Here is a 26,814-nt window from a genome sequence, read left to right on the forward strand (position 1 = left end):
CAATATCAGTATATATTCGGGTTTATTTTTGTGCTATCTGATTGCACTAATAAGAGCAAAAAATTAAATAAGGGATAGAGCTAGGATAAAACATTATCAGCAGCACATGCTATAGATGCAGTAGTAGATAAAGCAGACTTTGCTTCCTTTTGAAAGAGAAAACAATATTAAAAGTATGTAGCCTATCAGAATAAATGCATAATTTTGACCTTCATAGCTATATCAGGGTGATATTCCAAGATCAAACACTGTTTTCTCCTTTGGAAAATGCAGTAATGAACCCCAATCACAAATCGTGTTATATTTATGTGATATTATTTCTGCTTTGAAACCTGAAATACTGAAACCAAAAGGAGGGAGGGGAGATGGGTTAAATGTTATCCAAATGTTCCTGATGCAGTGACATGACATTACCAACGATGTTCTATGCTATCAGCCAGGTTGTTCCAAAATTTTATAATGAAAGATTTATTTTTTTCCTGCGGTGCTTCTGATTTATACTGCTTTATGCAGATTTTCAACATCTCTCAGCCTAGCAAAAGCGATGTGCACAGTATGAATGCAAATCCTGAATTTAGACTGAGGCCTCCATCTTCCGCTAGTCCTCCAGGAAGGGAACAGTATATGTCAGTCACAGCTTTATTTCATGGGAAAAGCTCTTCCTATCGGTTCATGTAATTTAGATGCTACCAACATGCAGCAGCTTGAACAGACAATGCAGGGACGTGCTATATTTAGCCGGCTTTGACAGCATCTGTCTCTTTCTCTTCCAAAATACAGCCGATACAAAACGTTCACAAATCTTTTGAACCTTTAAGGGGGAAACTATGTTTTGCCCTTGAAAAATCTGGCTCTTTTGTTTTTACTGCATGCCAATGGCTGTGTGCAAGTACTCTTGTTTAATTGCTGGCTGAACTAATCTGTTCCACATACGGGTTTTACTCAGCCAAAGATTAATCCTCACAGCAGAAAGAAAGCCTAGGCCTCAAGCCTAGATGTTGAGCTATGGGGTTCCATCCCACTCACTCACACCCCACACTTTTTGTGAGTAGCGCTAATACAGAATTATCACCACATTAAAATAGACATAACACCACTTCACATGTCTCATGTTATGTTAGGACTTATGAAGTAATTCATTTTTAAGTATATGCCTACACATCATGTGAAGTACTGCTATAGATACATGCTGGAATTGGCCAGATATCCTTATCAACTGAAGTCTATAAGGAAATGGAATCTATTTACAATTTTTTTTTTATTTTCAGCATTAACTTTATGTAGCCAGCATATTAAATTATATAGGTGATTTTTGAACCCTCCTCATATTAGTTTTTTTTTGGGGGGGTGTAGGGAGGTTTGATATTGTTTTTAAATGGGTGACCAGTCCTGTACTCTCCGAATCTGTGGTGGTACAGCCTGGAAAATGTTGAACTTGATTTTTCTCAATGTGCAAAGTGGACTTAATGACCTGGGGGCTTTCTGGACCCTAAATGAACCTGTTTGGCATCTGCCTAGGAGAGGATCATGGTCCTCCATTGCCTAGCATGTGAGTCACCCAGCTGCTGATTAGGGACACTTTCCCTGCATTCTAGAACATGACTCACTTGCTTTAGCCACCAGGTTGCATTACATAAACTTATTTCTTATTTTAAAGATGCCTCTGGCATGGTTCTCTCTCTCTGGCTTCACTTTGTTTGGTTCGACTATTGTAATACGGATGATATATTATCAATGACAGAATTTAGGTTGTAATGCAGAGCTGGGAAAAGTGCAGTGTCCTTCATGCTCTTGGACTGCAGCTCCCAGCATTCTTGGCCACTGGTTAGGGTTGATGGGAAGGTGCAGTCCAATAACGCTGTCGTTTGCCCACCCTTGCACATTAAATGAGCTATACTGGGTGCATTGGGGCTTACCTCTGATTACATTGCTTCCATATCACATACAGTGTATCTTTTAAGGATGCCAAGAGTAGCTACTGTTACCATCACAAAATACACTAGCAATGCCATCATATTTAAAATTAATGTATTAGGTGCTCTTTAATATTTTAATACTTTTGAATGAGAAGATTTTCACTTTACAACACAGCTTCTCTGCTAGATTAATTACTGGAATGAATAATCTATGGGGCCAAAGATGAAGAATACTTGTTGGGAATGAGCAAGAATATGGTGAAGGTACCACAAAGTGATTATTTTTATCTAAGTGGTTGGGGTCTTCAGTTCCCAAATGTGTCCCAGGTTTACATTCTCCGTTTTAAAACTGACTCCCTTTCCTCAACATTTTGAAGTTTTAGTTTTCAGACTACAATTCCCAGAACCTCCCAGCCAGTTGTAGTTCAAAACAATTAACATTTCCAAGCACTGCTTTTTCTCAAAACTGGTGAGCCCTAATCTTGGGAACATAGGAAGCTGCCTTATGGCAAAGACAACTATCTGCCAATCAGTCCACCCATATCTACTGGCAGAAGTTCTCCTACAGGTCTGTCAGAGGTTTGTCCCATCACTTGTTATCTCACTGCTTTTTAAAATGTGCAATGCTGGAGATTGAAGCTGGATTATGCTCTGCCACTGAGCTATTTTCCATCAAGGCAAGATCTGTATGGAAAATGAAGTCAGATAACTGATTAGGTATTTCCTCCAAGGTAAGATTCAGTATGCCCACTCCTTTAGTAGTCTCCTACTCCTGCTTTCTATGACATGTTCTCAGATCTAGCTTTAAACTCACTGACATGCTACCATCACGTCTATTTTGGCCTGAATCCACCTGAATAGATTAGTATAATATTTTTGATCATTTTAGTCTAGTATAAAATGTAGGTAGTAAGCTAAAGAAGATGAGTGCATGAAGTCTGGTCAAGATTACATCTACTGGCCCCACCCCGATCACCATACATTCATCTAAGATAGTGGTTCCCAAACTTTGGTTCCCAGATGTTCTTGGACTACAACTCCCAGAAATCCTAGCAAGCAGATCCAGTGGTAAAGGCTTCTGGGAGTTTTAGTCTAAGAACATCTGGGGATTCAAAACTGAGAACCGCTTTGTACAGTTACATGCACATTGTTTGTGCCTGCATTGGCTATGTACAAAAGTGAATGGAAATGGGGGTAGGACCTGTGGCTTCAATTCCAGCTTCCCCATCTCTCATTGCTGGTATTCTCTGGATATATTGAAACCTACAGAAGGCCGTGGACACACAGCAAGCTGCAGTCCCCAAAGAATTTACCACAGAATGTCTTAAATAACTTCAAGATTTAGATCCTGTTAGGTGGCTAATAGTGGTGGGTGCTTTGGGCAATCATGCTCAGGGAACAGTGGTGAAGAGCAGAACTACAGATGTTGTAAAATCTTCCCTGCCAATGTTATGCTACCATGGTGTCCTGAGGTCAGATTTAGGCATTACAGTGGTGCCTCGCTTAGTGAGCGCTTCATTTAGTGATGAAATCGCTTTGCAATGAAGATTTTGCGATGCGATGTTCCCTATGGGGTATTTTCGCTTTGCGATGACCGATCATCGCAAAGCGACCATTTTTGCACAGCTGATCAGCGATTTCAAAATGGCCACCAGGAAAAAAACATGGCCGCCTGCTGTTTTCTGGGACGGATTCCTCGCTTAAGAGGCACCAGAAATGGCCGCGCTATGGAGAATCTTCGCTGAACGGTGAGTTTTAAGTCCATAGGAATGCATTAATCATGTTTTAATGCGTTTCTGTGGGCTTTCTTATTTTGCATTGCAATGTTTTCGTTCAACAGCGATTTTGCTGGAACGAATTAACGTCGCAATGCGAGGCACCAATGTATTTCCAAATGCAGGAGGCTGGTAGGATTTTATCCTTTGCCTCAGACAGCAAAGTATACTGGCACAACCCTGCTTCAGAGGCCTTGCGGACAGTAAAAGCATGTTTCTCAGCTCTGGAGAAAATGGGTGGTGGCAGTGGGGGGCGGAAAATTTTGTCCCAAGTATTTCCATTTATGTGTTGCTAATTTTATGTATGAATGGCTTAATAATATTTAACCTCCATTAAACATATTGTTTCTAATGGGACAATTTTCGAGAGCCCCCAATCAGATTTTAGTTCAGTCTTAGTTTGAAATTTTTCAGGCAAACCTTTTTAAATTGGTAATTTCCTCCATTAAAACAACAACAACAACAACTAGTGTAGAGCAACAAACTCATTTAGAGAAAGATATACAACATAAAAGAAAGCCCCCAAATGGCTGTCTTGGTGTCCAGAAGGAGAGAAATTAACCCAACAAGACCAAATGGGCAAACTGGAAGGAGGGCAAAATGGGTATTTACACAGAAATACAGCCATAGAATTATCCTGGGTTCAGGAATTAGCTAGAAGGCAGAATGAATTACAGTGGTGCCTCACTAGACAGTTACGCCGCATGACAGTTTTTTCGCTAGACATTGACTTTTTGCGATTGCTATAACGATTCACAAAACAGTGATTCCTATGGGGGAATTTCGCTGGACAATGTTTGGTCCCTGCTTCGCAAACCGATTTTTGCTAGACGATGATTTTGACAGCTTCCTCCGCACTCGCAAAACAGGACCTAAGCTTCGCAAGACAGCTATTTAAAAAGCTGATCGGCGGTTCGCAAAGTGGCTTTCCTATGGCTGATCTTCATTAGACAACCACGATTCTTCCCCATTGGAAGTAAACAGGTTTCAATGCATTCCAATGGGGAAATGCTTTTCGCTAGACGATGATTTAGCTAAACAGCAAATTCAGTGGAATGGATTATCATCATCTAGCGAGGCACCACTGTATTGAGATAGTAAGTGTCAATTGAGGTAAACCAAGCAAGTAAGTGCCAATTGAGATAAACCAAGGGATGGTCTACTGAGGGGAGATGTGAAGCTAATTCTGCCCTGCATCCCTTGTGTAGTTAAGAGGCTTTTAAGCCACTGAATTTCCACTCTCTGCCAACAATTTTTGCTCCTCTTATTGTATCCAGAGAGCTACTTTTATCCTCTATATATCTACTTTTAATTTCAAAATACATCCCTTTTATTTTGTTCAAGAAGAGCTCTCCTCCACATATTCTCTTTATTAGGTTTGCATAATTTTTCTTAGCAGTTAGTCAAGGCATTACAATCATGTGCTAGCAGGCTACACTGGAAACTTAAGCAGCATTCATAGACACTGGTAAGAGAAAAGAATAAAACTTTCCATTTACTTACAGTTCTTTATAGATCAAACAAACAGCATTTCATAGAAAAATAGTGTTTACATGAATAGAGCTACTGAAACAGCGATGCCTACGTTGGCTCGGGCATGTTGTGAGAACGGCTGATGGTCGGATTCCAAAGGATCTCCTGTATGGAGAACTAGTGCAGGGAAATCGCCCCAGAGGGAGACCACAGCTGCGATACAAGGATATCTGCAAGCGGGATTTGAAGGCCTTGGAAATGGATCTCAACAGATGGGAAACCCTGACATCTAAGCGTTCAGCCTGGAGGCAGGCGTTGCATCATAGCCTCTCCCAATTTGAAGAGACCGTTGTCCAGAAGGCAGAGGCAAAGAGGCAGTCATGAAAGCAGCAAAATCAGGGAGCTAGACGGGGTACAGATTGTATTTGTCCTAAGTGTGGAAGGGATTGTCACTCTCAAATTGGCCTTCTCAGCCACACTAGATGCTGTTCCAAGTCCTCCATGCAGAGCACGATACCATAGTCTCTCGAGACTGAAGGATGCCTATGATGGCTTGGAAATGGGGATGAGCACCGCCCCCTAGAGTCGAACACGACTGGACAAAAATTGTCAAGGGTACCTTTACCTTTACCTTACTGCTAGGGTAAGGGACGTGGTGGCGCTGCGGATTAAACCGCAGAAGTCTCTGTGCTGTAAGGTCTGTAGACCTTCAGCTGTAAGATCGAATCCACGTGATGGAGTGAGCACCCATCATTTGTCCCAGCTCCCACCAGCGTAGCAGTTTGAAAGCATGCAAATGCAAGTAGATAAATAGGGACCACCTCAGTGGGAAGGTAACAGCGTTCCGTGTCTAAGTCGCACTGGCCATGTGACCATGGAAGATTGTCTTCGGACAAAACGCTGGCTCTGTGGCTTGGAAACGGGAATGAGCACCGTCCCCTAGAGTCGAACATGACTGGACAAATTGTCAAGGGGAACCTTTACCTTTACCTGCTAGGGTAAAATTGGGGCTTTGCCAGTCTTTCAAATAGGGGTCAGTGCCCCACTTCCCTAATCTACCAGCTTCCACTGATTGGTGGCCCCCTAGAAAGCAGCCTTTTAATCAGAGGCAATAACTTTCTGTTGATAACAAGCATGCAGCAGCATGTGCTCCTCTAAATGGTGCAGGAAGCAAAGAATGAAATGTGTGGTCTCTGCATATAATCTCCCCACACACACACTTTAAGACTAAGTGTACTTTTGTAGAAGTTGGGTTAACGTGAAGCCATGGCCTACTGCTAGGATGGGGAAAATGTGGCACTCTCTAGATGTTGCACTACAAATCCCATCAGCCTTACTCAGAACAGGAAAGTGATTCATGATGGGTACTGTAATTCAGGGGAATGTGGGATACCAAGTTTTTCAGGGTCTAGAGTACTTCTCTTGTGAGGAAGAAATACAGTACTTGTATCTCTGTGTGAGGTTAACTAAGGTAAAAAAGCAAGGTGGTTAATTTACTAAAGCATGACAGAGGTACAAAAATTGGTCTGTAGAAAATGGACTGACAAAAGTCCTGATACTAGAACCAGGGTCCCCAGCTGATGGTAAATGGTGGAAAACATAGGAGAAATAAAAGTAAATCTTCTTGTAGTGCATAGTTACATAGTAGAATTTATTTCCATAGGATGTAGAGATGAACAACAGCTTGAGTCACTTCAAATAGAATCAGAGCCATGTATGGAGAATAAAGCTACCAACACAGTTGCTATAGATTGCCTCTAGTATCAGAGGCTGTATATCTCTCAGTTCCAGTTCCTAAGGAATATGAGCAAAAGAGTGCCATCATGGTTATGAAAAAAAGTCAGTCCCAGAGTAAAATGTTATTTTAGATGTCTTGTTTATTTCCAAGGGAGAAAAGAATCACATTTCAATTACAACTTACTTTATTTTGTTCTCATTTATAGAATTTAATAAACTTTGTTCTGAAATGGGGACCCTAATTATTGTATAATATTATGTATGATAAATAATTGCATATTCTGATTTTGTGAAATGCATTATTAGGGAAAATCATGACGCAAAGACATTTATAAAAACCATTATTTACTATATATATATATATAGACATTTGCATTCTAATCTGATTAACTAGCTTCATGACTACATACTACATACACACGTACATAGCTTTAATTGCCTTCAGACTGTCAGACTAAAAAGACTGGGGAAAGACAACTTGAGTAGAGAGGTATGGCTCTCTTAAAAATTCTGAGGCAGGGAGGGAACGACTAGATGCTACTGGATTGACTGACACTGAGTCCAGTCCAGAACGGTCCCTCCCAGCCAAAACCTCTTCAAGGCAATACAACGAGGGTGCAATAATTTCAACAAAAATAACATTCTCATGTGTTTTATTATTTCTTTTCATTTGGAGTTTTGGTGGGTCCATGTGACGCCCATAAGTAATGTTTTTATTATCACCACCACCGTCTCTTGGTTGGGTTGCTATACATTTGCCTCTTGGTCCTTCCTAAATGGTCTGACTGGGAAGCTGAAGTGGGGAATGGAATGCAAGGGCTAACTCTTCGCTTTTCTGTTTCCATGCATGCACATGCACACTAAACAGACCGCTCTTTACCACAGAAAAACAACAACTGTATTTCAACAGTTTCTCCTACAACAACTTAAACCAACTGCCACTCTTTTCATATCTCATCCAAATTTATTCCCAATCAATTAGCACGAAACACCATATATAATCATTCATCTGTCAACCATTCCTATGAATGCAACCCTATCATGCATACATCTGTACAAACACCAATGAACCAACTTTATATATCACAGATACACATACAAAACCCACCAACATCAGAATCACCACAATCTCTATGACAGGAAAAAGAAAAAGAGAGGGAGCCTTTCTGATATTGCTTGTGAGTAGGGTGTCCAGGTGAGCAGTCTCCCATTTCCTGAGATTTCAGGGTTAAAAACTGAGACTAGGAGGTGGGTCCCTATGATGTCACAGAGGGGCAGGACTAATTGCAAGAACATAAGTTCTTGTGAGAGAGAACATGTGGTTTTATTACACTGCCTTCTAAATAAATATTATGTGCACAACATACATACAGACATCTCAACGCTAAGCCAGTAAACCATGAAATACGTAGAAGAGGCGGGAACTCAGGCATTAAAGTCATTATGTTTAATCAAACTTTCTCCTCATCCAACATCATTGGCCAATGTCTTCCTGCCCAGACACTCAGAAAGGCCTAGCAGCTCCCTGAGACTTCAGTCAGCACTCTGCAGCCTGGCAGTACTACACACTACAACAAATAAAGTAGCAGCGGTGCCTTAAGCACGTGGAAAGAGTTTTTGTCATGCTTCTGGCAGGCCTTGGCCTCACTTCAAGTATATGGAATAGAGCAGAAAATGAGAAAAGACAGCTGAAGAAAGAAGAAAGTAATCCTTCTTTTCAGTGACGTAGAATAACCTTCCATAAGAGTAGGGTTCTTTTGACAGCCTTTGGTGTGTCTGCTTTCCAAGAGAGTTGCTCTGTTGAACAGCTGGCTATGGAAGAGGGAAGGAAGTGCACACATGTAGGAGCAAAACATAGAATCATAGAATAATGGAAATGGAAGGGATCTATAAGACAATCAAGACCAACCCCCTGCTCAGTGCAGGAATCCAAATCAAAGTATATCTGACAGATGGTTGTCCAATTTGCTCTTGAATGCCTCCAATGTTTGAGCACTCTCTGACTTCCAAGATAATTTGTTCCATTGTTGTGCTGCTCTAACAGTTAGGAAGTTTTTCCTTATATTCAATCTAAATTTGGCTTTCTGTAGCTTCAGCCCATTATTATGTGTCCTGCACTTTGGGATGATCAAGAACAAATCCTGCCCCTTCTCTATATGACTACTTTCCAAGTATCTGAAAAGTGCTATCCTATCTTTGTGTTCTTTTCTCAAGGTTAAACATGAAGCTTTGAAGAAAAATAGCAGGTATTGTTGATATGATAGAGATGAACTCTGAAAATCACAGGAGAGGCTTCTGATGAACAGTAATGAACTTTGATGACATTCCCCTCCAGTAAATTTTGTAAGATCTGGGCAGCAATAAGTTCAGATAGATAATTTTAAAAAATCAGTTTTTTGAGTTGAAGAACAGACATTATGCAGACAGAAGGTTCAAACCCAGCCATTTGCAGGTATAATTTGGAGAAACCCTAATGCCCTTGAGGTCCACTGCACATCTGTGCAATATTGGCTGAGAACAACCAATAGCCTGTCTCACCAAGGCAGCATGGTGTACAGTATGTATTCAGTCTTCAGAATAGCAATAGCATGTCAGTTTCTGGAGGGGGAAAATTGCTTAGCTCAGTGGTAGAAAACATGCTTTTGCATGCGGAAGTTACAATCTCTGGTAGGGATAGATGGAGTTGAAAAAACCCTTCAGTCTGAAACCCTAGATCAGTGGTTCTTAACCTTTGTTACTCGGATGCTTTTGAACTGCAACTCCCAGAAACCCCAGTCAGGACAGCTGGTGGTGAAGACTTCTGGGAGTTGTAGTCCAAAACTCCTGAGTAACCCAAGGTTAAGAACCAGTGCCCTAGATGATCACTGTCATCTGTACAGAGAAGTGGTTCCTAGCCTTGGGCAATCCAGGTGTTTTCAGACTGCAACTCCCAGAAGCCTTCACCAGTAGCTGTGCTGGCTGGGGTTTCTGGGAGTTGCGGTCTAAGAACACTTGGGTTACCCAAGGTTGGGAACCACTGATATAAACAATACTGATGGACCAGTTTATATGTTAGCTTCCTTTGTCCCTTTTTGAACAAACACCCTTAACTATGTGTAATAATTATAAGCAAGTAAGATTAGGACACGTCTGTTTTTTGACAGGCAAGGAAAGCTTTTTTTTCCATCTAGAATGAGAGATCCTGGGGAAGCTGACATCATACACTTTCTAAATCCCTCTTTGATGTCAACACATGACTGCTTCTCTTTATAGTGATAAATCTAGTCAGAAGATCTCTCTCTTTGAAGCTAATACAGTACTCAGTAATATTTGCCATGATGATCCGGTCAGACACAAATATTGAATGTAGTTCTCTCCCAGTGTCGCTATCAGGAAAGTTGTATAGTTTATTTTTGATACCACAGATTATTTTTGAGAACTTCATTCAATGACCTGTTGTGGATGTGGTCTTCATGTTCTGAAATCAATTCCTTCATAATAGAAACATCAAGGAAGACTCTGTGGAGAGAATCTTCAAAAAGCGTCTTCTGCACAGGAGGAACAGAAATCCTTAATCTAGGGAGGATGGATTACTTACGGTGCAATCCGATGGGCATTTGTCTCACTATTTGGTCCAATTTAGGGACAAGCTGGTTCAGTCCTTTTTTTTTGGCAATAACACGACATAATTACTGGAGTGAATCAGACATCCCCCAGAAAATTTCTATATGTGCCTTTTTGGGTCCTTGTCAATGTAGGACCATTTTATTTTGTTTAATTTCCAGCACTTGTAAATGCGGGAAACAAACAAAAACAAAACTGTAGCTGTCAAATTCCCTTCCTCTGCCCCTCTATAGAGCAGAGGAAGTGTTTAATTTGCCAATATTGTGAAGTGGCTGTCTTCTTAAGCCACTTCACAATATGGGAAATTGAAAATGGAAGAAGACAGCCGCTTCACAATACTGGCAAATTAAACACTTCCTCTGCTCTGTGGAGGGGCAGAGGAAGTAAAAGAAATGCTTACACTGTATTAGAGCAACACTGATCCACTGCATTGCTTATAAAAGTTTTGAAATTTCCTCCTGAAATTGGGAAGAGACAGGAGGGGGTAATGAGGGGGATTTTTCCCCTTTCCTTTTTTGTTGACTTTTTATTTATTAAATTTTATTAAATTATTAAATTAAAGTATTAAATTTTCATGCTTAATACAAAAAATAAAAAACCCAAAAATATATAACTAAAAAAACCAATTTAACCATAATTAATCAAATAAATTTAACTAAAAAGACCTCCAACAAGACCAATAAAGATACCCTCAATTGTCCTTATAGCAGATCCCCTTATCCCCTCCAAAATGGCAATGTTTCTTGCAAAAGTGAGTGTCCTTCCCCTTTTATTAATACAACCCACCACTGCGTACTGGTTGGTAGTGAATTTGAACATGGGCAAGTTCTCAATGCCACCTTTAAGAAAAGTCACAAAGAAAGGGGGTGGGAAGCCTTATTGCCCCCTCTTGTCTCCTCTGATTGCCCATCTGATTGCACCCTAAGTAATCCATTCTCCCTAGATTAAGGAAGTATATACACTTCCTTTGTCTCTCCACAGAGCAGAGAAAATGTTCAATTTGCCAGTATCCTGAAATGGCTGACTTCTTCAGCTACCTCATAATATGGAAAATTGACAATGGAAGAAGCTGAACTGAACAGGGTCCCCTGAAGTGTATATGCCATTTGGAGGCAATGACTGCACCAAATGCCATACCAGACTACCCAACCTTAAGCTATTCTATTTAGTCTGCAGAAACCCATTCCAAATGATCCTCTATAGACAAGCAATACATTTACTTTTCACACTGTTACCAGTGACTTTTTATGTCTCCTGATTTAATATAGCTTTTGAATATTCTGAATTCTTTTCCCCCACTGGACAAGTTTCCTTTTGAATTGCCCATTTTCCTTATCTGTTTGTTTTTCAAAACAGGCCCTGCAGTGTCTTGCACTCAATACTGGATTTGACTTTCACCAAGCTCCTCTTTTGGTTGTGCCAGGACTTAATTCTGCTTACAGAAATCACTCCTGATACAGTCCTCCAAACAGCATGCTTCACCAAAACCTCAGGACCAAAAGCCTAGCACAGTATGACAGGCAGGTATCCAACATCTTCGAAGAAATGTGCCAGGGAGAGTTATTATCAAAGATGCTTTGGCATAATATCAAAAATTCTGTCACACACCAGATGGCAGCTGACATAGTAGCACCTGGCTATTGTGCGGAAGACGTAGATGTTATCCTACATAATTTGATTTGTATAGAAATACATGATTATTTCAGCTTCTTATGTCTTTGCAACCGGAAGATTAAAAAAACGATAAATTCTGCCAAATATAAAAATAACATGTTTAGCTATACATGTTTAGCTATCAAGGTTTAATTTAATTAATTTAATATTCCTATAATCCTGGAGGTGCATCTCTGACATATGGGCTGGAGATGTGTGGCCCTCTAGATGTTGTCAGACTACAGTTCCCATCATCCATCAATGTTGATTAAGCTTGCTAGGTAAGATGGGAGTTGGACTCCAACAATATCGGAAAAAAGCTATAGTTGCCCTCTGGTTGGATAGCTCAGTGGTTTAGGTAACTGGCTGCAGAGCCAGAAGTTGGAGGTTTGATTCTGCACTGTGCTTCCCTGGAGAACACCAGCCTCTGTGGCCTTGGGCAAGCTGCATGGTCTGAGAGCACCCCACAGAAGAAGGGAATGGTAAGCCACTTCTGAGTGTTCTCTATCTGGAAAACCCCGAAAAGGATTGCTGTTAAGTCAGAATTGACTTGACAGCACATGATTATTATTATAGTTGCCCACTTCTAGTATGAAGAGAAGGGAAGGAGTTTTATAAAGCCCATGGCAATAATCACTGTAAAGACACATACTCCTGAAATGCATGGGTTGGAATCTCTCCTGAGAAGTGTGCAGGCATGCATAACTATGGGCAATTGATGCTGAAATATATTTCCAGCTCTGCCAACCAGAGATTCTTTCTGACAGGTGCTTCCGCTACTCCCTTGGTATATAATTAGTTTTTTTTATCTTAATCTACATAATACTGCACAATGTTGATCACATACAGAATTTTGACCACACCTTAATCACATGAATCCCATGAATCATGTTCTTAATCATACAAACTTGTAATCAATAATCTTGATCAGAAAGCTCTGAAGAAACCATCCATACTGTTGAACAGCCCTCCTCTGGCAAAACGATAGTTATGGTTTCCCAAACAAAACCACCATCTCATTTTGTTCCCTTCTTGTGTTCAACTTTTCCTGCTTTTAGCAACTATTTTCTGCTTACTTTATTCTCCGATCATCTATCTACTCCCCTGTTAAAATAAGAAGTTACTTTTGAATTATAAATCAAATTGAGAATGAAAAGATTCCTTGCAACACTGCTCTGCACATCTCTTACAGACAAAAAGGCAGCCTATACTTGATTGCTTCTTATGAAAACCACTATAAACAATCCTGGCCACCTCCACATAATAACTAGAGTAACAGTGCAAGTGAGTGTGGTTGCAGTGCTGGAGTAGCTCTCAGGCTTTTTAAGTCTTACAGAGGAATTGAACTGCTGCAACGCGGGCAGCAAAATCTGATGATGTAATCCAAAGAATAAATGTTGACTCAGGAGCTCTGTCAATGTGAATTCATCAGAACAGATTCAGACAACAGGACCCACCCAGTCATGCCCTGTGGGGGAACTGACCACATAATCAGAGTAAATTCAACAAAGCAATCCCCTCTCTCTCCTTTTCATTTCCATTGAGTTCAATGGGATCTCCTACCTGGTGAGGTTATACAAGACTACAAGCGGAATCCTATGCATGTCCCACAAAAGAGCTACCTTTTGTACAACAGAATTCCTCCACGCTTTGCTTTCCTCCAGAACAGCAAAAGGACCTCAGAACCTTCTAATGACAGTCCACCAACATTCTAGAGATATGAAAGATGGTTGTATAGGAGGCAACACGGAATCTGCTCTGCTGGCAGATGAACATAATTAGAATGTTGGGGCAGAATCACACAAATGAGGGCCACATCCGAAGTATCATTATACCTATTTAGTGGGATGGTACTTGCTTTTCTAGATAACACTTTTGTTTCTTCAGGTATAGCTTCTACTCGGCCATATATGAAGGAGCACATTTAATAATAGGATAGTAGAGAAAATGATTAAAGGTGTACGTATAGTATTTATTTATTAATTATCTAAAATATTTTATCCCACCTTTCTCCTTAAAAAGGACCCAAGGCAGCTTACATCATTAAAAGACTAAAAGTAGTAAGTATACAAACATTAAATAGAATCAATCAAATACCAAATAACGGTCATACTACTAGTGACTGTCTTTCAGATATACTGTAATGTATACATTTATTTGCACTAGTCATAGAACATAGTTAATTATTTGTTGTTTCCTTTCTCAAATGTCTATACAAAACGAATCAGGATCCTTAAATTATTCACTCTTTAAAAGTCTCTTAGTTCCACTTGATGCAGAATGATTGTGGGATATATTGGTATTTGGAGAGTGCATTGGTATTGGTAAAACCTTTTTTTATATAAAAAAAACACTCTTAAAGAAATTAGTTTTTAAAAAAATCTTTCAGAAAAGTGGAGGAAATATTTTGGAAATGCAGTTAGTCATTTCAGAATTGTGGCCATACTGGTTTATTGTTGTTGTTGTTTAGTCATTAAGTCATGTCTGACTCTTTGTGACCCCCTGGACCAGAGCACACCAGGCCCTCCTGTTCCACTGCGTCCTGGAGTTTGGTCAAATTCATGCAGGTAGCTTTGATGACATTTTCCATCCATCTCATCCTCTATCGTCCCCTTCTCCTCTTGCCTTCACACTTTCCCAAAATCAGGGTCTTTTCCAGGGAGTCTTCTCTTCTCATGAGATGGTCAAAGTATTGAAGCCTCAGCTTCAGGATCTGTCCTTCCAGTGAGCACTCAGGGTTTATTTCTTTCAGAATGGATAGGTTTGTTCTCCTTGCACTCCAGGGGACTCTCAAGAGTCTCCTCCAGCACCACAATTCAAAAGCACTAATTCTTCGGCGGTCAGCCTTCTTTATGGTCCAGCTCTCACTTCCATACATCACTACTGGAAAAAACCATGGCTTTGACTATGCAGACGTTTGTCGGCAAGGTGATGTCTATGCTTTTTAAGATGCTGTCTAGGTTTCTAATCACTTTCCTCCCAAGGATCAGGTGTCTTTTAATTTCGTGGCTGCTGTCACCATTTGCTGTGATCATGGAGCCCAAGAAAGTAAAATCTGTCACTGCCTCCATATCTTCCCCTTCTATTTGCCAGGTGATGGGACCAGTGGTCATGATCTTAGGTTTTTTTTATGTTGAGCTTCAGACCATTTTTTGCGCTCTCCTCTTTCACCCTCATTAAGAGGTTCCTTAATTCTTCCTCACTTTCTGCCATCAGAGTGGTATCATCTGCATGCCTGAAGTTGTTGATATTTCTTCCAGCAATCTTAATTCCCATTTGGGATTCATTCAGTCCAGCCTTTTGCATGATGTATTCTACATATAAGTTAAATAAACAGGGAGATAATATACAGCCTTGTCGTACTCCTTTCCCAATTTTGAACCAATTAGTTTTTCCATATCCAATTCTAAATGTTGGTTCCTGTCCCACATATAGATTTCTCAGGAGTTAGATAAGGTGGTCAGGCACTCCCATTCCTTTAAGAACTTGCCATAGTTTGCTGTGGTCCACACCATCAAAGGCTTTTGTGTAGTCAATGAAGCAGAAGTAGATGTTTTACTGGAATTCTTTGGCTTTCTCCATGATCCAGCGCATGTTAGCAATTTGGTCTCTAATTCCTCTGCGCCTTCGAAATCCAGCTTGTACTTCTGGGAGTTCTTGGTCCACATACTGCTGAAGCCTACCTTGTAGAATTTTGAGCATAACCTTGCTAGCGTGTAAAATGAGTGCAATTGTATTGTAGTTGGAGCATTCTTTGGCACTGCCCTTCATTGGGATTGGGATGTAGACTGATCTTTTCCAATCCTCTGGCCACTGCTGAGTTTTCCACACTTCCTGGCATATTGAGTGTAGCCCCTTAACAGCATCATCTTTTAAGATTTTAAATAGTTCAACTGGAATGCCATCACCTCCACTGGCCTTGTTGTTAGCCAGGCTTTCTAAGGCACACTTGACTTCACTCTCCAGGATGTCTGGCTCAAGGTCAGCAACCACACTATCTTGGTTGTCCGGGAGATCCAGATCTTTCTGGTATAATTCCTCTGTGTATTCTTGCCACCTCTTCTTGATGTCTTCTCCTTCTGTTAGGTTTTTGTCCTTTATCATGTCCATCTTTGCACAAAATGTTCCTTTAATATCTCCAATTTTCTTTAGCAGATCTCTGTTTTTTTCTCTTTCTATTATTTTCCTCTCTTTTTTTGCACTGTTCATTTAAGAAGGCCCTCTTGTCTTTCCTTGCTATTCTTTGGAAGTTTGCATTAAATTTTCTGTAACTTTCCCTATCTCCCTTGCATTTTGTTTCTCTTCTCTGCCAATTCTAAGGCCTCATTGGACAGCCACTTTGCTTTCTTGCATTTCCTTTTCTTTGGGATGGTTTTTGTTGTTGTCTGCTGTACAGTGTTACAAACCTCCATCCATAGTTCTTCAGGCACTCTGTTCACCAAATCTAGTTCCTTAAATCTGTTCTTCACTTCCACTGTGTATTCATAAGGGATTTGGTTTAGATTATACCCGACTAACCTAGTGTTTTTTTCTACTTTCTTCAGTTTAAGCTTGGGTTTTGCTATAAGAAGCTGATGATCAGAGCCACAATCAGCTTCAGGTCTTGTTTTTGCTGACTGTATAGAACTTCTCCATCTTTGGCTGCAGAGAACATAATCAATCTGATTTCGGTATTGCCCATCTGGTGATGTCCACGTGTAGAGTCACATCTTGTGTTGTTGGAAAAGAGTGTTTGTGATGACCAGCTTGTTCTCTTGACAAAACTCTATTAGCCCTTGCCCTGCTTCATTTTGAACTCCAAGGCCAAACTTACCTGTTGTTCCTTTTATCTCTTGACTCCCTACTTTGCATTCTAGTCCCCTATAATGACAAGAACGTCTTTCTTTGGTTTCAGTTCTAGAATGTATTGTAAATCTTCATAGAATTGGTGAATTTCAGCCTCTTCAGCATTGGTGGCTGGTGCGTAAACTTGGATTACTGTGATGTTGAAAGGTCTGCCTTGGATTCATATTGAAATCATTCTATCGTTTTTGAGATTGTATCCCAGTACAGCTTTTCCCACTCTTTTGTTCACTATGAGGACTATTCCATTTCTTGTACGGGATTCTTGCCCACAATAGTAGATATGATAATTGTCTGAATTGAATTTGCCCATTCCCGTCCATTTTAGTTCACTGACACCCAGGATGTCAATGTTGATTCTTGCCATCTCCTGTTTGACCACAATCAGCTTACCAAGGTTCATAGATATTACATTCCAGGTTCCTATGCAGTATTTTTTTTTGCAGCATCGGACTTTCCTTTCACTTCCAGGCGCATCCGCAGCTGAGCATCCTTTCAGCTTTGGCCCAACCACTTCATTAGCTCTGGAGCTACTTGTACTTGTCCTCCACTCTTCCTCAGTAGCATATTGGATGCCTTCTGACCTAAAGGGCTCATCTTTCAACATATTTCTTTTAGCCTTTTGTTTCTGTTCATGGGATTTTCTTGACAAAGATGCTGGAGTGGCTTGCCAGTTCCTGCTCCAGGTGGATCGCATTTAGTCAGAACTCTCCACTATGACCTGTCCTTCTTGGGTGTCCCTGCATGGCATAGCCCATAGCTTCTCTGAATTACTCAAGCCCCTTCACCACGACAAGGCAGCAATCCATGAAGGTGATACTGGTTTATACCTGTGAAATTATGATTCTGACAGTGCCTTTTTGAAAGTATATTTCAGCCACATTATGGTATTCCTTATTTTGTACTGAATTCAAAATGCTTCAATGTTACCCAGAGACCATTCTGCAAACCACCTGCTGCCTCAGTTAGGGTAACCAGACCCAAAGGAGGGAGTCCTTATCATGCATACTACACCTGCTAAAAGCCTCTCTTCAGAAAAACAAAACAAAAAAGGTGCCTCCTATTCTTTTGCATCTTACCACCCTACCTTCAATCTTCTGTATATACAGCAGCCTGATCCTATGCTGCCATGCTGAAACTCACAGATCTATCTGGACTCTGCATCAATGTGGGATACAAGGCCATAGTCCTGTGCTCATTTACTTGGAAGTAAGCCCTATAGAACTCTGTGTGACATACTTCTGAGTAAACAGAAATGGTTTCTTATTGTTCCTTGGAACCCAGTAACTGCCACCAAAGTACATTGAAGCTTTATCAAGATGCAGTCTTAAGAAGGCATATATACTGATGCCTGTTGTTAAATGCAGAATTTTCAACTTTTGGATCTTGAATTGTAGTAACATTTTCAAGATCTAATTTAATATCTCACACAGAGGTGAAGCACTCCAGCTTAAGTCATTGTGAAGGCCATTGTTAAGTACAATGGCCAGAACCCTATTGGTGTTGATGTAAGGTTTGTATAACTTGTTGATGACAATTGCAGATAAATTACAAACTGCTAGAGTGCATCTCTAGGGATGTGGTGGCGCTGTGGATTAAGCCGCAGAAGCCTCTCTGCTGCAAGGTCAGAAGACCAGCAGTTGTAAGATCGAATCCACATGATCTTGTCCCAGCTCCTCCCAACCTAGAAATTTGAAAGCATGCAAAATGCAAGTAGATAAATAGGTACCACCATGGTGGGAAGGTAACGGCGTTCCGTGTCTAGTCATGCTGGCCTCATGACCACAGAAACTGTCTATGGACAAACGCTGGCTCTACAGCTTGGAAATGGGGATGAGCACTGCGCCCTAGAGTCGGACATGACTGGACTAAATGTCAAGGGGAACCTTTACCTTTACCTAGAGTGCATATCAGTTGCACAATTGGATGTTGAAGCAAGCATACAACTATGATCTACCACAGAATCTTATCAATGATCTACACTTATCCATGACAAATTATGCACATCTTATGTAAGTACTGATATATTCCCATTCCTTTCATTCTTTAGTTAGGAATTGTCAAAATATTCTTTCCCCATCAAAGTAAGGTTTCTTTGATCCTCAGAGTAATCTGCTGGTGCAAACCACACTTCATGGAGCTTTTACAGTACTTAATCCTTTAAAGATCAGAACCAAAGCTTGCTTACATGGATGCTGGCAGTAGAGCAACCTTTCTCCAATACAAATCATATCTTGTCAGCTCTTCTACCTGGATATCTATAAATATCTGTCACACCTTTCTAATAACTGTGGCCCAACACATGCTTTTTCTTATTCGTTGTGTTTAGCCTTTCAAAAGAGAATGCTATTTTTTTTCTGAAAAAAAGAAAAAAAAAGCCAAATGGTTCCATTTTCAAAGCAATCCCCCAAACACTTTCTAAATGCTGAATCTGATTCATGTGTTTGTGTATGTTAAAGACTGGGAAATAGAATCTCTTTGTGGGCAATAGATTCTATTCTAATCTTAACAGTAAGATAAATGGAGATACTGTATAATCAGATGTCCATTAATGCTTCATTTCACATTTCCTCAGAACCTTCCCTTTAGCATTTCATGAGCTAAAATGTTCTTCTTGACATGTTGTTACGGCTTGATGTGGTAAAGTTACCACAAGGTGATCTCGTCCTGTTAAAACTTATTGTCCGAAGAGCATCATGGTGTTAGAGTGAACAGGTATTTAAATATCAGAGGTAAGCTGTTGAAGACCACGTATGACATAGAATGGTAAATGGAGACTCTTAAGAAAGGTCCTTCAGAAGCACAGGCCAGGATTAAACAGTGTTGTTCCACTTGTTCTGTCAGTGTAATTAAGAGGGGAGATCTTTCTGCAGCCTTCAGTACACCCTTCAAACCTGGCAGTATAGTTGTAGGTTTCATATCCTGGCTGTAATCAGTATGCCTTTATGTTTTCTATAAGCAGGATGCTAAGTGGAAATTCAGGAGGTGTGCCTTGTTATAATATAGAGACGGAAAAGAATACACCTGTTGAATCTATATATCTATCATGTATCTATTAAAAGCATCTGAACTCAATTGTAATCCTAATAAATTACTCAGCAAAAATGCTCTACCCAGAGACAAATATTGCCCAGACTCAGAAACAGCATAATAAATATATTGCAGTATATAATAGACTTGCTGACAAGTAAGTACATATATCACTGAATTCAGGAGGATTTCTTTCATGTAAAATGAAGAGGATTAGGATGTCAGTATATTTAGAGTTAAAGGTAAACTAAAGAAGAGCACAGATGGACACACTCTGTTCATTAATATATTTAGGCTAAAAACTTGGAGGTTTCTACTTCTTGACAGGAATTACAAATGGAACATTGTTAGCACAAATGTCAGATTCCCAGCTTTTTTACTTTTCATTTTTTTAAAAAGTGGTTTCCTTACTTATGCAGTGCATAAAATGCAGCACCATTTTATTTAGAATAATGAGAATCTTCACAGACATTATCTGCATAATATTTAAATTCAATTTTAAATCCAACATATAATTTCTTATTTAGAGATGCACAAAGGTGGGCAGAAATATGACCTTTTCAGCTTTTCTTTTTAGTAGCGCAAAAAAAAAGTTTACAAAGAAAAGTAGTATTGATTCATTTTATTTGACTTTTCATGCTCTGTACATTGTTTTCATAGGGATTTCTTCAAAATTGATGTAAAAAGAGAATAATTTAGCACTGGAAATGCTGTGTGAGCCAACGATGCATGGAACATATTCTCTCTCTTTATAAAGCTAAAGACATTTTTCCTCATGTTTTCTAGAGATAGGACATTAGAAAAATATTTACAAACACCTATAAAATTAAGCACTGAAACTGACGTTATTCGAATGACCACTGAAAAATTTATCTCTCCTCCTCCCTCCCTATCTTTCTCTCAATTGCTCAGAACACTACATTTTAAAGGTACTGTGTTACACATTATTCCCTGTTGCATGTGTGTTATTAATTGTTGGTAGTAACCAACAGGTCTGAAAAATACAGTGACATGCTGTGGTTCCCTATAGTGGCCAAATCTGATATTGCACCTTGGAAGTATTTATAAAAATACAAAAAGCACCACAAAATAATGCTTCCCTTGATAAGATATCATAAAGCATGAAGAATTCCTATCAGTGCCTTTAAAAATGCCTTCAAATATTATTTAGATTGCAGCCTTTGAAATGTAACCATTACTCATTACACCAGATAACTTAGATGTTACTCATTATACGTAAAACTTACACTGTAAATTCTAATGATATTACTCATTAACCCCAAGTACTTATGACTCCTTAAGGTAACTATGTTATCTGTAATTACTTATTTCCAGGCTCAACTTCCCCTATACATTCTCTGTGAAATCATATACATTTTCTTGAACAACTGAGTGACAGGGAGACTGAAATGGCTGGATAAAGATAGCTACCCTTAAAATGAAAAGGCTTGGGAGAAAAATCAAGGGATGGCTGGCTGCCCAAATGTTCCCATGCTCCTAACAGTTGTGTAAAAGAAGGGATTTAAGCCCATGTAGTTTGAATGGCCAAGGACCCTTGTCCTCTTTTACATTAGCCACACTAATCAGGAGGGAAGTACGTACTGCTTTAGATGGTGAAGCAATTTAAAGGCATATAGGGATGGGAAGTTCTAATATTAGGAAAGGGTTTTGAAACAAAACTATCTGGAAAAAATGACCAATGTGGATCATTCCATTATCTATATATTTTAAAGGGGAAGTTCATCCTAGCTTCTGTGGAAAAATCTAGTTGCTTTACACACTTAACAAGGGTTTGTTGCTGCAGTTGTATACGTATACACTACCGATATGCTCACCAAGTGGTGAGAAAGTGTGTGAAAGTGCTAATTTTTAAAAGGAACAAGGGCCTGTCAGACGGACGTCTTTAGAGACTTACAAGCAACACTGTGAAGGTAACTGCTGTGATGTTGCCCGCGTTATAGTCTGGCATTTTGTTGGGAGCTGATGCTTGCCAGCGGTAACCCTAAGGATTTAAGAGGAGACATCTCTTCCGAACCTTGAAGTGGCTAAAGAGAGGCAGGCAACAAATTTCTGAACATATTCATAAAGCTGCAACTAGCTTACAGAAGGCAATTGTAAATTAGTATGAAAGAAGTCCAAAACTTACGTCCAAGCTGATTTTTTTAATTAGATATTAATGGGGAAACACTCCTAGAAGTTCCAATTCCAGGAGTGAGATGGAAGGTTAGGGTGTCTGGTGGTGAAGGAAAGATCACAGCATTGTAGATTGATAATGTTGGAAGGGATCACAAGAATGATCTACAGTCTTGCTTTGCATGTGCTCAGGAAGCTGTCTTTTAGCATACGATTCCCCACCCTTGGGCCTCCAGATGTTCTTGGACTTCAACTCCCAAAAATCCTAGCCAGCAGAGGTGATGATGAAGGCTTCTGGGAGTTGTAGTCCAAGAATATCTGGAGGCCCAAGCCTGAGGACCACTGCTTTAACACACTGGGGCTGAAAATGAAGTGTGAGTAAATTCAGGCTCAGATTCAATTCATGTGCTGGTTTGCTTTTGCTCTCTCCACTACATTTGACTGGTTTATGTATTTTATTGGAGACTTGGTGTGAAAAGTGGCTGATCCTCCTCTTTGCAGATAGTTTGTTTCTTCTTGTTTTGAGAATTATTTTGCTGAAAATATTGTAAAGATTAGGAAGGATTTGGATAGGAGAAACTAACAAAGCTAGAAATGCTGCTGGAAGTGTCCTTAATAATGGGTGACAAAAGCTCCAAGTTTTATTTTGCTTTGTTTTGTTTTTTTGGAAAGGTAGTAAACTGGTAGCTTGTCATGGCTGGTCCCTCCATATGTCACCTGAATGGGGCAAAAAGAAAGCTTTCTCCATCAGTGTAGCTGAGAATGATTTAACCTAGATGCTTGGGAAAAGGAACCCAAAAAAGACTGTGGCTTTCAAGCGACACATGAGAGAGATGAATTTCTGGATTGTGGAAGCCAACGGTAGTTTGGAGGACCAGCTTTCTTGGGAAATTTGCTATAGAAGCCATAGCCATTGTCTGCTGGAGTGTTTAAACTGTGATTCCACCTATGGCTCCACATGCATATTTATAAATAAATCTGAATTTTACAAGCCTTAGGTGACCTCTTTCCAAAATTAACCAAATCTAGATATGGTGTGAACTTCTCACTGGTCAGAGAAGGGAGATCAAATATGTTATAAACAAGTTCTACAGATTCTACCCCTTGCCCCAGAAATTTATATATGGGCATAAAGCATCTCAATAATCAGTGCTGGTTCCACCATTAGCCAAAATGAGGCAGCCACTTCAGGCATCTGGCTTGATGGGTGTCATGAAAGGGTAGCAAAGGGCTAGTTATTTGACTGATTATTGTTGTATTCTTGTTTTACTGGGGGGAGGGGGAAGAGGAGCTATTTAAATCAATGCTCTAAATTCTAAAGTGATTTGACTGGACTTGAGTGCTTTGCAAGAGAAATGGCCCCCTTTCCTGCTCCTACTCCAGAAGCAAGATGTCTTGCGACAGTCCAACTAGTGATAATTACAAGTACCAGTAATGAATACATATCTTTAATTGCTGTAATGAATTGGTCTCACTGAAAAATAGTCCCGTGTAACTGGGTATCTCATCAGGCTTCTGAAGCTGCATTTGGTGATATTGTTCTTGTATAGACTTAACACGAGCAGACAGAAACACAGCCTCATCTTGTGCAAAACCATGTGCATCCACTGAAGCTGCAGGTTAGCAGAAAGTTTCTTCCATGGTTATGGATCTGGAACTGTGTTTGTAGGTACTGATATAGGCATTATCCTTTTCAATAAGTTTCACTGTAATGGCAATAGTAGTGGTGGTGGTGGTGGTGATATGATGATGATGATGATGATGATGATGATGATATTATTATTATTATTATTATTATTATTATTATTATTATTATTATTATTATTATTATTATTATTATAAGGCTGGAGCACCTGTTTGCAGAACTAGGAGCTGGGGGGAGGCCAGCCAAAATTTATTTATTTATTTATTTATTTATTTTATTTTATTTTATTTTATTTTATTTTATTTTATTTATATCCTGCCTATCTAGTCGCGGTGGACTACTCTAGGCGGCCAAGCATGCCTGGCTGATGAGGCAATGTACTCTGCCACCTGTGAAGCCTTGGGCAAGCTCCATGATCCCAGAATACTTGCAGAAGAGTGAATGGCAAGTCACTTCTGAGTACTCTTATCCCAGAAAACTCTGGGAGGCTTTCTGTAAGTCATAATCAATTAGAGGACACAGTTGCTGACTCAACAACTCCTATGGAGTATGGAAACAGAATTTTCAAGGAAAACCATCAACTATGTTTGAGTAGCAATTGAGCTAGGACTTTAAATCGGATTCTCTCAATGTAAGTCCCTGATAATAAGTGAAAGCTTGTCTTGGCTCACAAAGGAAACAAGGGAACCTCTTACAGGAACCAGTGGGACTGCACCGAATTTACAGTACTCTAAAGTCAGTAGGTTGCACTGCTACCCTATCCTGTCTTAAACCATACGTTTAACCGCCCCCCCCCAAGGGAAACAACCCAACCTCTATCTAAGGTAAGGTTGCTAGGGGAACAACAACCAGGTCCGGTAGGAAGCTGCGTTTTGCGAGGGAGATGCAGGGACTGGGCTGAGTGGAGGCTCTGGGGGCGCGGGCGAGAGAGGCCACGGAAGCCGGGACATCTGAGCGCGGGGAGGGGGTGGAAGGAGAGCCAGGGGCCTGCGTTTTGTGGCTGCTGTGTTGCCTTCTGCAGCCAAGCGGGCGATTTCTTGGGGGCCGGCTCCGTCCGCTGGTCCCAAAGGGACTTGGCTTCGGGTGGCAGGTGCCGCGCCCCAGCTGTCCTTCGGGGCGTTCCGCAGGCGAAGTCGCGTCCAAGGAGCGCCCCCCCCCGCGGCCCCTTTCCCGGCGGGGCGCCCTCGGCTGCCGCCCTTCTCCGTCCTCCTGCGCAAGGCGACGGAGAAGAGGAGCGGCAGGGGCTTCCGGCCTCCTCTTCCTCCTCCTCCCCCGCGAGGGAGCGATGGGCTCCCAGCCGCAAGGCGAGGCGCGCGTCGCCGCGGCTGCTCCAATCGCTTCCAAGCGGGGAGGCGGGGTGGCGGGGAGGGGGGAGCGGGAGCGGGAGAGGCGGGGAGGCCGCCGCCCACACCCAGCCGAGCAAGGAAGGCCCTGCCGGGGCCGCAGCCCCTCGCTGGGTGTGTGGCTGCCTCCGCCTCTCGTGGAAGGAAGGCGATGCGCTTGTGATTCCTTGGTCGCCGCCTCGCCTCCTTCCCCGTCCCTCTTTCCGCCCGCGGAGGCTCTCTCTGGCACCCGACTCGCCCATGAGCCTTCTCGGGAGCTACCGGAAAAAGACCAACAATGACGGCTACGAATCTTTGCAGCTGGTGGACAGCAACGGTGACTTCTGCGGCGGCGGCGGCGGCGGCCGGGAGCGCACCGGGGGCGGCGGCGGCGGCGGCAGTGGCGGCGGCACCAGCGGCAGCAGCGCCAGCGGGAGCCTCAGCAAGCCAGGGGTCATCCCCGCGGTGGTGGCAGCGGCGGCGGCGGCGGCGGCAGCCCGGAGCCCAGTGCGACAGCATCAGCATCAGCCCCTGGACTGCAGCACCATGGACAGCTCAGGTGAGCCCGGGCTGCGGGAAACCGCTCTGCTTTCCTTGCCGGGAAGGGAAGGGAGGATGAGGATGAGGATGATGGGAGGTCACGTTACGGCTCCACCTTCCTGCTCGGAAAATCCGACGGGCCCAGGCATGGCGTGGGGGTGGTGGAGGTGGTGCTGATGTTGGTACCGAGGGCTGTAGGTGATCCGAGCCATACTTTTAATTTCTAAAGAGAGGAAACCTGAGAAGGGCCCCTTGTTGCAAATTTAAAGAGCTGCTAAGAGCGGCAAATGAGGAAACGGATCCTAGCGGCGACTCTTTTTTTTTCTGTGAATTGAGGACGGTAAAAGGGGGGGGGGGGTTGAGGAGAGGGGCAGAGAGTAGGGAATATCTGCTGAGGCCAATGCATTGTTCTCAGATTGAGCCAACGTGGCAGAGGGAGAAAGATGGAAGAAAGACCACCCAGGTTTATGCTGCTGAAGAGCTTGAGTGTGATACACACCACGGAATGTGCATAACGTCAAGGAAGTCCTAGGAAGGTGTACTTTTGGAAAAAAAATTGGTCCATGGACAGTAAATGATGCTTATGACTAGGAGGCTGAGGAGCCTTAGGAAAGGAGCAATGGAGAACATGTGCAGTTGAGAAAACAGATCAAATAGAGAGAAATGGACCTTCTGTCCACTGATGCTCTTTTGTAAATGAAAGCTGTCAAACAATGGGTCATTTAGTTCCACAAACGACTCTCTTTCTTGTTGTGGTCAAAAGAGTTCTTTTGTTAGCTCTGAAAACAGGCAGGCACCCCCTCCCATAGCTACTCTTTTTTCTCTTTCCAATGGATTGATGACCGCTAAAAAGTACAAAGACCTTAAGAAACATGTCCTTATTTGTATTAAATGAGTTAAGTATTCTTTTCTTGGAGCCCAAAAAAGAAATATATTCATATGTGGATTTGCATGTGGATGTGTTATTTTTACTGGGATGCCTCTTCTCTCCCCCAGCCTTGGGAGTTTCTATAGACTCACCCATTTGGATTATATGGCCATGTTGCATGAATGGGGCTTTTCCTTGGCTAAATCTCCCTACTGAAGAGCCAGATGGTTCATAGGATTGGTAATAAGAAGCTATTCACTTCAGGCTCTTGGTCAGA

General features: G+C 41.4%; 1 protein-coding gene and 1 long non-coding RNA gene across 16 annotated transcripts in view; both read left to right on the plus strand.

Annotated features, from left to right (window-relative positions):
* DNAJC6 (DnaJ heat shock protein family (Hsp40) member C6) overlaps positions 1-26,814 on the plus strand; it is a 70,115-nt gene that overhangs the window by 582 nt on the left and 42,719 nt on the right. For 3 of the 15 annotated variants that reach the window (XM_020806078.3, XM_078392952.1, XM_078392954.1), the window contains exon 1: positions 25,302-25,688. The exons of 4 other annotated variants lie outside the window; for them this stretch is intronic. In XM_020806078.3, coding sequence (XP_020661737.3) covers positions 25,391-25,688 — 298 coding nt within the window. In that variant the 5' untranslated portion in view covers positions 25,302-25,390. Of the gene's footprint in view, positions 1-25,300; positions 25,689-26,814 lie in introns of those variants that run through there. 8 more of the 15 variants (XM_072997756.2, XM_020806079.3, XM_078392949.1 and 5 more) reach the window with 3 other exon arrangements.
* On the plus strand, positions 20,097-23,762 carry LOC144589075 (uncharacterized). The gene is made up of 2 exons (XR_013544969.1): positions 20,097-20,186; positions 23,713-23,762. It is a non-coding gene; the product is annotated as an uncharacterized LOC144589075 (long non-coding RNA).

This window comes from Pogona vitticeps, chromosome 4, assembly GCF_051106095.1.
Source record: "Pogona vitticeps strain Pit_001003342236 chromosome 4, PviZW2.1, whole genome shotgun sequence".
NCBI classification, from domain to species: domain Eukaryota; kingdom Metazoa; phylum Chordata; class Lepidosauria; order Squamata; family Agamidae; genus Pogona; species Pogona vitticeps.